This window comes from Camelina sativa, chromosome 11, assembly GCF_000633955.1.
Source record: "Camelina sativa cultivar DH55 chromosome 11, Cs, whole genome shotgun sequence".
NCBI classification, from domain to species: Eukaryota; Viridiplantae; Streptophyta; class Magnoliopsida; order Brassicales; family Brassicaceae; genus Camelina; species Camelina sativa.
The window spans coordinates 7,679,957-7,693,834 of record NC_025695.1 but is presented as its reverse complement, the minus strand read 5'-3'; the positions used below and the strand labels follow the sequence as shown (position 1 = coordinate 7,693,834).

Sequence of the window (13,878 nt, the reverse complement as noted above, 5' to 3'; positions counted from 1 at the left end):
TTTTTTTTTTTTTTTTTTTTTTTTTTGTGATTCTCATTCAACTCCCTTTTTAAGCTTGTCGATCTTTTCTTTTCTAAACCATACTTTTCTTGAAGATTTCTCAGTTTCCTCTCAAACAACTCCTTTTCAGTAAGAGGGAGTTCCTGGTTGGTGCAACAGAGACCTTCTGTTGTACCACTCTTTCCAGAATTTGACTACGCTTCATGATTTATCCCCTCTAAGATAAACGATCTCTGTCTCTGTAACTTCTTCGACTATGAGTCTTCAATTCCAGAAGAACTCAACAAAAGACTTCACCATTCGCTTCTATGTTCTCCTTCTAGCCACACATCCAGGATCTAACCTGTTAGAGACTACAGACTCAAGTCGGTTTCCCGCTCTGCTACCAATTGTAAAAAACATATGTGTGCTAGAACTATCAATATGTATGATGAGGGTGTGTAATGAGATTGCAAGTGCATAAAGTAAAGTGACACAGAGAGTTTGTTAACGAAGTTCGGTTAACAACCTACATCCCCGGGACCTAGTCCAGAAATCATCCACTAGAAAATACCGCAACCTACAATTGCTATATGGCATCCACCACTCTTTTCTAGAATTACAATGAAAGAAACTACTACTCTATTGTCTTCTCCGACGAGTATAGCTTCACAACAAAACCATCAAAAGATCTTTTCATCTTCTTAATATGGCAACGTCACACACATGTGTGCCTCTCTCGATAAACCCTAGACGCGCAACCTATCTTTGTCACGACTGCCATCTATATATACTCGAGACAAAAACCCTAAGCTCCAAATATTCTCGCAATCTTATTTTCTTTATTCAAGAGTATCTTGATAGCCACTCAAGGAAACTTCACGGCTCCAATAGAATCACGCCACATCATTTTCAATCCAAGCCTGATTCGTCCATGTTTAGTTTTCATCTTGCATAACACAACAGCTCCTTGTTGAACAACAAGACTTTGCACACTCGTCTCTGTTGCATCAACATACTCAGTCTAACAACCAGTAACAAATATACTTTCAGTTTTAAGAACCTGATTCCAAGCTCGGTCGTTGCCATCCTCACGACGACGACGACGTTCGTGATCACCAGGCGCAGCTCCTCGACGACGACGATCTCCACCGTTGTTTCCGCGGCGAGGCATCTCTCGTGAATCTTGTTGTATTGGAGAAAATGAAAAATTTGCAGAGGATTAGTGATTTTTTCAAGAGGATTAGTATTTGGGGAGTCTTAACACACAATTACACTGTATCTATTATATTTATAACCGACTCTTCTCTCATTCTCTCTACTAACAAACAACCCAACGAACCTTAACGGCCATTTGAACTTGGTCAACGATCCACACTGGATTATAAGCCGTCCGTTCTAGAGTCTTGACTCCAATCCAACGGTTAATTGATGCATGTGACCTTCACTAATCTGAGCCAGACTATGAATACGCATGACTTGCACGTGACTTTATCTTTTTTCTTGCTTATTTCTTTTTGTTTGGTAAAGTTTTTTTTATCGTCTTTTTCCCCATAGAGGACCGGAAAATCCAATTATTTTTTTTTTTTTTCCTTAAGATAAAGCCGGAAAATCTAGAACCCAATTTAAACCGAAATTTTAAGAGTTATCCAGAAACTAAACCGACGTGTCTAGGGTTTTGGAACCCTGAGAATCCAACTGAAAGTTTCTTTGTCAAACAACTTTGGAAACGAGGACAAACCATCGGCTACTACTTAATACACAAATTTGTTAGTCAAGATTACTACGTTAAGAAAAAAAGACCGTCAAAAACTAAGATGTGGGTTACAAATCATAATATCTTATGCTTAAGCAGTTAAGCTTCTTCATCATGTACATATGCATGTTTTATGAGAGCTCCATCATACACAAACCCTCGCTAAATTAAAACAATTTGGGCCGAAATCTATTACGCAGGCCCATTGTAAGAGATGTATGATATATTGTTTACGCACGCATACATATTATAAGGAAGGAAACATAGCTCAGCCTAAAAAACTCGTTCCCTCTTAAACCCTAAAATCTACATGTAAATTTTGTGATTGTTGTCTATTTTTTTATTTTCCATTTTTTGAGATTCGTGAGGTTGTTCTTGTTCCTGATTCTTACCTTTCCTCTTTCAGCTACGAGAATATTTAAGCGTACGTTAGATCTCCGAGTTTGTGATAATGGTTGCTGATGGAGAGATTCTTCTTGATCAACCCTTACTGTCTGAGTCTGAGGATAAGGATGGGCTCTTACATTCTGAGGATGAACTCTTACATTCTGAGGATGACTCTGAGGATGAGGTCTTATTTTATTTCATCTCTCTTTGTTTAACTCTGTTATTAGCTAGATGCTAGCTAGATATATAGATGCCAATTTTTTTTTGTTTATCACATTGAGTTTGGGGAGTCCATGAGTTACATTTTTGTTTTCCTGAATTTTAACGTGAGTTTTGATTTTCTTGGCGTGAATTATCATCGTAGATTAACTGGTATAGACATATATATCGTTTCGTCATTAGATATTAATTGCATGAGGTTTGTTTCTTCCAATTAAAATAGAGATTGAATATTCTCTTGCTTGTTAGTTTTTTTTGTTCTAGTCTTATCGTGGTAATAACTTTTCAGGTTTTGTATATATCATCTTGTTTACTAGATTTAATTTTTATTCCATGCTTGGGAGTTTGGTAAAACAAGAATTAGTGGATAATTTGGTTTGCACGTAACCCTATAGGCTCAAAATCAACTCTAACTAAAAATATATATGTACTAGAAAGTTATCCACGCGATGCGTGGGTTATAAAATCAAATATTTTGTATGTAAAATAAAAATTTATTAAATTATACATGAAATGTTCATGATATTATTTATATATGCCTTGAAAAGAATTTAAATTCATACATTTACAAGTTTATAATTATGAAGTGTGTTAAAAGAAGGACAATTTTCACATATTGCATAAAAATAAGTTTTGGTTTTAAATTTAGCAAATCATTTCTAAATTCTAAAAATACTAAAATAGCATCATGCTTTCAATCTTATACTCTAAATACTAAACCATATCTCTTCAAAAATATACCCTAAATGTAAAATATAAAAATATAGATAACCATTGGAAATGATTTAAATTTTTTTCGGCATAATGACAAATAGAGTAAGGGTTACAGGAAAATAGACATGAGGTATGATTGGCAACTCAAACAATACTAATGCGATATAAAAATAGTTTTGCTTTTGTACAGGTTAATCTACTATAGTTTAGACCACTTTTAATGATTGACTTATGTCTTTGATGAAAGTATTGAGATTACAATATGTGTATATATATATATATTGAAATTTTACAATAGGTCTTTGTAATGTTTTTCCGTTTAATGCAAAAGGATGTTGTAAATTTTGGGAAGTGGTTCCAAAGAGGCATAAAGAAATATGTGATCTTTTGACCATTTATATATGTATTACACGGTAAAATTAGGTTCAATCTTTTTATCACATATGCAAAGTAGCTTTTTTTTTTTGTAATGGGGATAAAGAACTTTTAAAAATAAAAAACAAAGCAAATTTACAAAACATAAACTTAGAAATATATCGTAGTTGAAGATCAGAGGACTTAAGAGGAGAAATCTAAGGGACTTATAACTATAATATTATGAGTGAATGTTCAAAGTCAAAGAGATTGCGCTTTAGGAGTCAAGCATTAGACTCATCTTCATCACTTAAGACTTCCGACTATAGTTTGAAAGTTAAAAAAATCACATTACAAAACAATGAAAAAACTTTAAATCATGACTATAATAAAACATAATCCTTTGAAAGAGGCTAATAATTATTGACAAGACTCTGATACCAAAAATAAAAAACATTGACCTGGCTTTGTAAACGATTTCTTCAAATAGTCCTAGAGAAATTAATATGTTAATTATCATATTGCAAGACATCATGTTTTAATAAAAAAAACTTCATAAAAAAAATATTAAGAAAAAATATCATGGGAAATGATGGGAAAAGAAAGACATATAGCTAAACATTGTTTGAAGTTTGTAAGGAATTTCATTGACACATTATTCTGAAAAATCACATTCATGGCAATAAATACAGTTATAAAGCATATTAATTGTAATTAATTTGGTCATATGCATTATTGCAACATGAACAGTTTGAACAAAACAAAACGTCCATCCATAATGTCATAAAGGTAATTGATTGAGAGAATTAAATATAAATATAAAAAAATTGAACAAATAAAATGTCCCAAATTAATGTGTGTAAACAATTTAGTTTTAGATTAGCAATAATGTATTTTTTATTTCATTAAAATTGAAAAAAATGACACATGTTTAAAAAAATTGAAGGGTGCCAAATGACAATTTCTCACAACTCTACTTTATTATAGTTTAATATATCGTAAATATTAACATGTGAAACCGATAAAAATAGTTAAGTAATAAAGTTCCGGTTGCGATAAAAAAATAAGTGAAAATTTAATAAACCGTAAAAACAAAATAGAATAAATAGATTTTTGTAAAATAGATTACTTTTTCTTTAACAGAAGTACACTTTAGAGATTCTTGCTATGAAATAATACTAAATTAAAAAAAAAATTAAAGATTTGGTAGAGGAAGATAAATCTGGGTACTTCTATATAATAAATAATGTGATTTTTAACCAATTAGATCATCAAAGAGGAATAAAGGAGGTGATAAAATTGATGATGATGTAAGAAATGAGGGACAACCAACTATAAGTAAAACATTAATACTTTCTTTGATTATGTAGTTGATGCTTGGAAATGATGCCAAGTTCGTAGAAGCAGAGAGGCGTGGAGACGAAAGAAAATATATTTAACTTTTTTAATTAGTCATTTTGGCTAGGGAAAAAGCCTATTTTTTTGGTTTCTTTGGTTTTTTTGCTCCATAGTTTTGAATTAAAATTGAAATGAGTTTATGTCTTGTTGGCTAGAGAATTGAGATAGATCTATTTAAGTTTTTTTAACCCATAGTTTTGAATTAAATTGAGAATGAGGACATGTGTCAGCTATATAAGAAGCCAGGTGTCATGTTATTAGAAGAAGCTGAGAAAACTTTCTCTTGATATCAACAAAACAAAATCGCAGGTGAATGAGGATATATACGACGCAGAATACTTAATGAAACAACGCAAGGAACTGGTCCAGATGTGTCGACTACTGTTGACCATGAATGCGATTGTACTAGCTGCAACGATGGTGTACTGCATCTTATACGGAGTGAAGCTACCACCAGTACCATTCAATTGCACATATCTAGTCTTTGGTTACCAACTGCTGTGGGTTGTGGCGATTGTGCTTTTCATCTTCTCCCTTTACTCAGAGTTTGAGTTTGACTGGTGGAGGACGACTCGACCGGTGGTGAAAGAAGACTAGCTATGATCTTTATTTTGTTTTAATTAACTTTTTTCTTTTTCTTTTCCGTATGTGTTTTTTGGTTTTAGTTTTTATATTTTTTGGAAGTTAATTACACTTTTTTTTTTCTTTTCTCTTTGAAATGAAATAGGAAAACCTTAATTAGCCAAAAACTAGTTTCCTTAGTTTTAAGCTCACTGATTTGCTCCGTAAAACCTTTAATCCGGTCATCATCACTTCTATAACAAGTTGGAAACAAATTTAGAATACGAGGAGTAGCCTCTCCGGATAACCGGGAAATTAAGAATCCCACTCAAAAACTGTTACAAAGATCGGATAAGCAAAACCCTAAACATCAAGAAAATGGAAAAAAGATTTCGATTTACATCACGAAAAAAGCACAAAGGATCGAATCTATGAAACACGAAAAAACTGAAATCTTGAACTAGAGCGCGTTTCGAAGACGACTTATAACAATCCATAAAAGCACAAAACCAGAGAGAATTGAAGATGAATCGCAACGTCGATGATATCGGGATAATGAAACCGTGTTTACTGATGAGTAAGAGAGACGAAAACCAGAGAGATGAGTGTGACGAAGAAGAAGACTAAGCCGATCGTGACCAATCCTCCCAAACCGCCACGGGAGAGTCGAGTCCGAAGCCGATTCGTGTGTAAACCTTGGCGACGAGAAGAAGGAGTACGGCGAGGGCGCCTAAAGCCTTAACTCGAAGTCCAATCGTACTTTCAAGAACCTTATTCCAAGCTCGGTCGTTGCCATCTTCACGACGACGGAGACGCTCGTGATCACGAGCCGCAGCTCGTTGACGACGACGATCTCCACCTTTGTTTCCGCGGCGAGGCGTCTTTCGTGAATCTTGTTGCATCGGATAAAAATGAAATATTTGCAGAGTATGGATTAGTAATTTTTTAAGAGGATTAGTATTTGAGAATCTTAACACACAATTACACTGTATTTATTATATTTATAACCGACTCTTTCTCTCATTCTCTCTACTAACAAACAACCCAACGAACCTTAACGGCCATTTGAACTTGGTCAACGATCCACAGTGGATTATAAGCCGTCCGTTCCAGAGTCTTGACTCCATCCAACGGTTAATTGATGTAGCCATGATGTGACCTTCACTACTCTGAGCATGACTTGCACGTGACTTTATATTTTTTCAATACAATTTTTTGTATATGTTTTATGAGAGCTCAATCATACACAAATCCTCGCTAAATAAAAAACAGTTTGGGCCGAAATCTATTTCGAAGGCCCATTGGAAGAGGTATATATACGCATACACAAGGAAAGAAACATAGCTCAGCCTAGAAAACTCGTTCTTTCTTAAACCCTAATATCTTCATGTAAATTTTGTGATTGTTGTCTCTTTTTATTTTCCAGCTTTGAGACACGTGAGGTTGTTCTTGTTCCTGATTCTTACTTTTTTTCTTTCAGCTACGAAAATATTAAATCGGACGTTGGATCTCCGAGTTTGTGATAATGGTTGCAGATGCAGAGATTCTTCTTGATCAACCCTTACTGTCCGAGTCTGAGGATGAGCTTTTACATTCTGAGGATGAGACTGAGGATGAGTCTGAGGATGAGGTCTTATTTTATTTCCTCTTCAATTGTTTAACTCTATTATTAGCTGGAATATATGCCAATTTTTTTGTTGTTTATCACATTGATCAGTTTGGGGAGCCCATTAGTTACCTTTTTAGTTTCCTGAAATTTAACGTGAGTTTTGATTTTCTTGCCGTGAATTATCATCGTAGGTTAACTGGTAGACATGTCGTTTCGTCATTATAAATTAGATATTGAGATATCATTGCATGAGGTCTGTTTCTTCAATTTAAAATAGAGATTGAATATTCTCTTGATTGTTAGTTTTGTTTGCGTTGGTCTTATCATGGTAATAACTTATCAGGTTTTGTGTATATCATCTTGTTTACTAGCTAGATTTAATTTTTATTCCATGCTTGGGAGTTTGGTTAAACAAGAGTCGATAATTTGGTTTGTAACCCTATAGGCTCAACTCAACACTCTAACAAAGACGTATATATATATATATATCAACAAAACAAAATTGCAGGTGAATGAGGATATATACGACGCAGAATACTGTATGAAACAACGCAAGGAACTGGCCCGGATGAGTCGACTGTTGACCATGCAAACGATTGTACTAGCTGCACCGTTGGTGTACTGCATCTGGTACGAAGTGAAGCTACCAGTACCATTCTATTGCACATATCAAGTCTTTGGTTACCCACTGCTGTGGGTTGTGGCGATTGTGTTTTTCATGTTCGCCCTTGGTTACATAGCGTTTGACCGGTGGAGGACGACTCGACCGGTGGTGAAAGACGAGTAGCTATGATTTTTGTTTTGTTTTAATTCAAATTTTTTTTTCTTTTTCGTATGTGTTTTTGGTTTTAGTTTTTAAAATTTTGGAAGTTAATAAGATTCTTTTCTTTTCTTTATCCAAAAACTAGTTTCTTTAGTTTTTTTTAATTAAAACGAAAATTCCACAATCTTAAGCTCACCGATTTGCTCCGTAAAACCTTTAATCAGCTCTATAACAAGTTGGAAACAAATTTAGAATACGAGGAGTAGCCTCTCCGGATAACCGGGAAATTAAGAATCGCACTCAAAAACTGTTACAAAGATCGGAGAACCAAAACCCTAAACATCAAGAAAATGGAAAAAAACACAAAGGGATGAATCTATTATTTATCAACCCAAATCAGTAAAGTAAAACACACGAAATAAACTGAAATCTTGTAAAAGCACAAAGATCTTTGGGAGTGCGTACTGCAAGATCACCAAGACTAAGAAGAGGAGAAGATGGAATCGTAACGTAGATGGTATTGTATTGGGAGACGAAATCGCGTTTACCGAGTGAGAAAGACGCAAACCAGAGAAACGAGTGAGAAGAAGATGAAGACTAAGCCGATCGTGACCAATCCTCCCAACGCTTCCCTCGGAACAAACAAAGTTGCGCCTACGGAAGATAGAGATCCGATGACACCTGCGTACGCCGCCCAAACCGCCGCGGGAGAGTCGAGTCCGAAGCCGATTCGTGTGTAAACCTTGGCGACAAGAAGAAGGAGTACGGCGAGGGCGCCTAAAGCCTTAAGTCGAACTCTGAACGTAGCGTCAAGAACCTCATTCCAAGCTCGGTCGTTGCCATCCTCACGACGACGGAGACGTTCGTGATCACGAGGCGCAGCTCCTTGACGACGACGACTATGACGACGATCTCCACCGCGAGCCATCTTTCGTGAATCTTTGTTGTATCGGAGAAAATGAAAATTTTGCAGAGGATTATAGTAATCTTAACACGTACGCACTCGTATTTATAACCGACTCTTCTCCCATTCTCTCTCTACTACTCCTAACAAACAACCCAACAAACCTTAACGGTCATTTGGAACTTTCGCGATGAACTTTTGTTGTTGTTGATAACCGTATCCTTTTAACCGGTGGTTCATTCAATTGGATTCTAAACCGATTTATGTAGCCGATCGGTTTAATCTTATTACTGGGTAAAGTATTAAAATTTCGGTTTAAATTGGTGGTTAAGGTTATTTTACCGGTATTCTAATGGTTAATTGGCGGGAAAAAAAAATCAAGTCTTCTTTAATCCAAGCCCGACGGAGCCACAGACTCGATCGGGGGAACAATTTGGGAGCGTCTCTTGTGTTCAGTTTTTGGATCATACGAAGAAGTTAATCGGCGGGAGAAGCTATGTCGAGGCTACGGGAGTGATTTTGTAGGATTGTATCACTAGTAAGAGGCAATAGTTTCATCGGAGTAGGCAAGGGATTGGTAAAAAAGTACTTTTTCATTTGAGTATTGTTCTTCGAACCTCTTACCTTTGAATTCCTTTTTTTTTTTTTTCCAATCTTACGAATTTTTCATTTAAACATCCAAGTTCGCTGGTCTATTTTGCAAATTGCTGAATTATTTTGCCTTTCGTGTGTGTGTGTGTTTGTTGCAGTGAAGTAAATGCATTTAGAAACTGTTTTGATTCGTGAGATATGAATTTAATTCCGGGTTTTGTTTCCATTGTTTAGGAAATTGGACTAATCAGAGATGTTGAAAAGAGGACTATGTGATTTGTCTACGTGTGATCCTGTGTACCGAGCACTGGTACATGAACCTGTTTTGTATGCTCTTAGTAAGACTCCTGTGGAATCCATTTGTGCAGCAGCAGCAAGATGTTCTGATGTGCTTCTTTCTACTTTCCAGTTTCCAGTGATGGAGAGGAGGACCCAACCTCTATTCCTGGTGGTAAATCTTCTTACAAACTCATAAGGTTGGGTTTTTTTTTAATAATGGTTTCATCTCATATGACATAAGTCTTGGTCGTGGGTTTGTAACTTCAGTATCTGGTCTGATGTTGGTGTTTTCTTACTGGTCTCAGGAAATGGCTCAACTTGAAGCAAGGCGTCGTGAGCTTGTGTATGAAGCCTAGTGTTGCTCGTAGGTTTTTCAGATTATTAATGCATTATTGCAGTACTTTTCTATCATTTTAAATATCTCACCATTCCTTTTCTATACTAGTCTCTCATTTTATGATCCCTGCTCGTTTATGACTTTGAGTACTTGATTTTTGGAACCTTCCTTGTGTTTAAAAATTACTAAAAATAACTTTTATCTTTTCTTGTGTCTTATGTATTTGATTTTTTATCTGCAAATATTTACTGTTTTCGTTTTGCCTTCAGTCCCTTGTCACTCTCTGTGTAAAGCTAAAGTTGATATTCCAGATTTGACAAACTTTGTTCGCCATTTTCCACCGGATTCAGAAGGTATTATATTTTTCTCTGGTTTTAATAGATTTAGGGAGTCACCATAGAGTGCTGAAGACTAACTTCTTAGGTTTCATATTCTCCCGTTTTCTGAAACACTTCGTTGCATTAGATTTAGAGCTAAAGCTGTCTTCCTAAATTTTCTTTAGAAATTACACTGTTTGTGTGACACAAAATGCTTCTGAGGGAAAGTTGTTGATTCTTTTTCAGCGTGTATCTATTGCACTTATGATTATAGTAGTTTTTTGAACTTCATCCGGAAACATCTTGTGCATTTGATTTGTAAAGTCTGTGATTATGGTGAAGTTTTGATGGTAAATAAGGGATTTCCTGCATTTCCTTTTTGAAGGGAAATAAGAATTGTTCATTTTGCGTCATTTGTTGATTTAAGGGCTGAGATTACTACAGTTACTAGTTTTCCTATTTAACAATAAAGAGCTTATTATTAATTATTCTACCACAAACTGGTGGAAGTAAGACTGACTGTTATGTCTTGTTTGTTAATTCTTTAAGGTGATAAACCAGAGAAAGCTAGTGAAGAAGCAGATAAATCAAGGTGAATCATCAGGATTTATAATATCTCCGCACTAATTGTGTAAAATCTTTTTACATTCTATGTTTTTCTGGATGCAAAACACAGCATCTTTCACAAGAACACCATAACCAAATGTCCTCACATTTCTTTTACAGGATCAAGGAACATGAACCCGAGATAGTAACTGCAGATTGCAGAACCACTCGAACCAAAGTATGTCTAGCTGGCTTCAGTATTTCCATAAAAAGCATTCATAACATTCGTACTCTCGTAACTCAAGTTAAACAACTCTCAAATATCTCACCGGATAGTCCTTAAGTACTTTTTTTTTATTGAGTAGTCTCTAGCCCTTTTTTTGTTTGGCTCATTTCTTAGAATCAATTTTGATTCTTCATTCTGATCTATTTTTAGGATAGCTATACTGATTCGGTAGACTCTACTGCAATGAACATGAACTTATGTATTGTGTTTGGTATGCTTAAATTGAACCAAACTAATGGTGATGTTGATGATGCAGGACAACAGAACCATCAGGGTCTGGATTATCTTTTAGGCCCGGGACATGGCAGCCACCATCTTAAACGCAGATAAAATACCAGCAGATTTTCTTTTTGTCCTAATTATTTGTTTGTTGTACTCTAACACAAACTGATTGGTTTGACTCTTACAGATGGATCATCATATACAAAAGATCTTTTGAGGACTCTAAATTTGTGGCCTTTGAATTGACGCTGTCATTGAGGACATAGAAGAGTCAAAATGAGAAGCCATCTTGGTGTGCTTTGTTTTATTTTAGGGTGTTTGTCTCTTGGCATAGTCCTTGAGACTTTTCTTTGCCTTTGTCCTTCGTAGCTGAAGAAGAGCCTAGCTCTCCCTTTGTTTTTCCTCGTTGACTTTTATTTATTAGGAGTTAAACAAAAAAAAGTTAATAAAAACATCAGAGGAGAAGTCCTACTTGGTTTGATCCAGACACACCAGCCAATCAAAACGTAGTAGTATTACCAAAAATAAGTGTAGTTCTAAATTTTATTCTGGTTTGGGTTAAGTACTAATGTTTACTGTGTAGATTAATTTGTGAAAGAAATTTACTTTCTGGAAAAAGAAAATATTCCCCATCGTCCCCAAAGGCAAAAAGCCAATTATTCGAATGTTCTCTCACGTTGGTCTAGTACCTTTTAGTATATAAAAATATGTTTTTTTTTTAATAATTTGCAAGCTATTATTATTTATCTTTTTAAAATAATTGAATATAAAATGGTCAACATTCCAAAGAGAATCACAGGCCGTCCATTTGCGCGTCTAGAATTGATCCAATGGTTAAAAAGAGACACATCTGACCTGGCCCTTGGCATTTGTATATATTTAGTGAGTGTGTCCTTGGAGAAGGTTCTGTTAAATCTCTCTTAATCGAGAAGAAGCTTGACGAATAAGATCATCTCTATCTCTCTCTCTCTCTCACCTTCGTTCCTTCCACGATCTTCTTCGTTTCAATTTGATCCTTCTTCCTTCCTTCGGAGACATTTCCCCAATCTCTTCAACTGTTTTGATTTGCCGCCATGTATCGACGCGCCACTTCCGGCGTGCGTTCTGCCTCGCTGTCGAGGCTTTCTTCTTCCATCACGAAGATCGCTTCTACCGAAACAGCTTCGGTTTCTTCTCCATCCGCCACGTCCGTTCTCAATCAGACGACGAACCGATCTAAGAGCTTCTCGTCGGCTCTCCGCTCGTTTCGCGTTTGCTCTGCTTCGACGCGGTGGAGCCATGGTGGGAGCTGGAGATATCCTGCTAGCCTTCGTGCTCAATCTAGGAACTCTGCTCCGGTGATGGAGAAATTTGAGAGGAAATACGCAACCATTGGTATGTTCTGTTTTGCTTTGCTTTCTTTTGTTTCTATAAGAATGATTTGCTCTTTAACTTGTATTACAAGAATCCTTCTTAGATCGATTTCGTTTTAGACTGGATCAGTTGAAACACGAGAATCACCTATTAGATGAACATTTTGTTATGATTATGTAAATTCTAATAGTTTTGGTATGGAAAAAATAAACGCAGCTTCTGAGCATGCCTACAAGGATATTTTGACAAGTCTACCTAAACCTGGTGGTGGAGAGTATGGACAGTACTACTCGTTACCAGCTTTAAACGATCCAAGAGTTGGTATGGTTCCTTGATCGAGTCTTCCTTAAATCTGTTTTCTTGTAATGGGATTTTTCTGGTGAAGTTGACACCTTTTTTTTCTCGTGATAATGTATGTAGATAAGCTGCCATACTCTGTAAGGATACTATTGGAATCAGCAATTCGTAATTGTGACAACTATCAAGTTACAAAGGATGACGTTGAGAAAATCCTTGACTGGGAGAATACATCTACTAAGCAGGTTGAGATCTCCTTCAAGCCAGCCCGTGTTATTTTACAGGTTTGTAGCTTTATTTTTTTCTTTACTTTTATACTAGAACCTCTCTCCAGTCAACTAAGAACGGTATAGATTAAGCCAGCACTATGCTAACTTTTATTTTTCTTGTTCAGGACTTCACAGGTGTACCAGCTCTAGTTGATCTTGCTTCTATGAGGGATGCAGTGAAGAGTCTTGGTAGTGATCCTAACAAGATTAACCCCTTGGTTAGTGAACTCTTCTTTATCGTTTTTGCGTTGTAATATGTTTGGTCTAGTAGTTCTCATATTTTCCAGTACATGTCTAGGTTCCTGTTGATCTTGTCGTTGATCACTCAGTCCAAGTTGACTTTGCAAGATCAGAAGATGCCGCATTGAAAAATGAGGAGCTTGAATTCAAGAGGAACAAAGAAAGATTTGCGTTCCTTAAGTGGGGTTCAACGGCCTTCCAAAACATGCTTGTCGTTCCTCCTGGGTCTGGGATTGTCCATCAGGTACATGATGACACTTTCATTATATTAAGATAAAACATGTGAATCCCATATTGCTGTCTGATGGTTCTGTTCTGATTGTTATTATTTGACACTCAGGTCAACTTGGAATACCTTGGACGTGTTGTTTTCAACTCGAACGGATTTCTCTACCCTGATAGCGTTGTTGGAACTGACTCCCACACAACCATGATTGATGGATTAGGAGTCGCTGGGTGGGGTGTTGGAGGAATTGAGGCAGAGGCAGCAATGCTTG

The 13,878-nt window shown here is 36.1% G+C and overlaps 1 protein-coding gene across 1 annotated transcript in view; it reads left to right on the top strand.

Annotated features, from left to right (window-relative positions):
• LOC104727726 (aconitate hydratase 3, mitochondrial-like) overlaps positions 12,130–13,878 on the top strand; it is an 8,299-nt gene continuing 6,550 nt past the window's right edge. The window contains exons 1-6 of the mRNA XM_019231786.1: positions 12,130–12,596; positions 12,792–12,896; positions 12,996–13,156; positions 13,267–13,359; positions 13,440–13,625; positions 13,722–13,873. Coding sequence (XP_019087331.1) covers positions 12,296–12,596; positions 12,792–12,896; positions 12,996–13,156; positions 13,267–13,359; positions 13,440–13,625; positions 13,722–13,873 — 998 coding nt within the window. The 5' untranslated portion in view covers positions 12,130–12,295. The remainder of the gene's footprint in view (positions 12,597–12,791; positions 12,897–12,995; positions 13,157–13,266; positions 13,360–13,439; positions 13,626–13,721; positions 13,874–13,878) is intronic.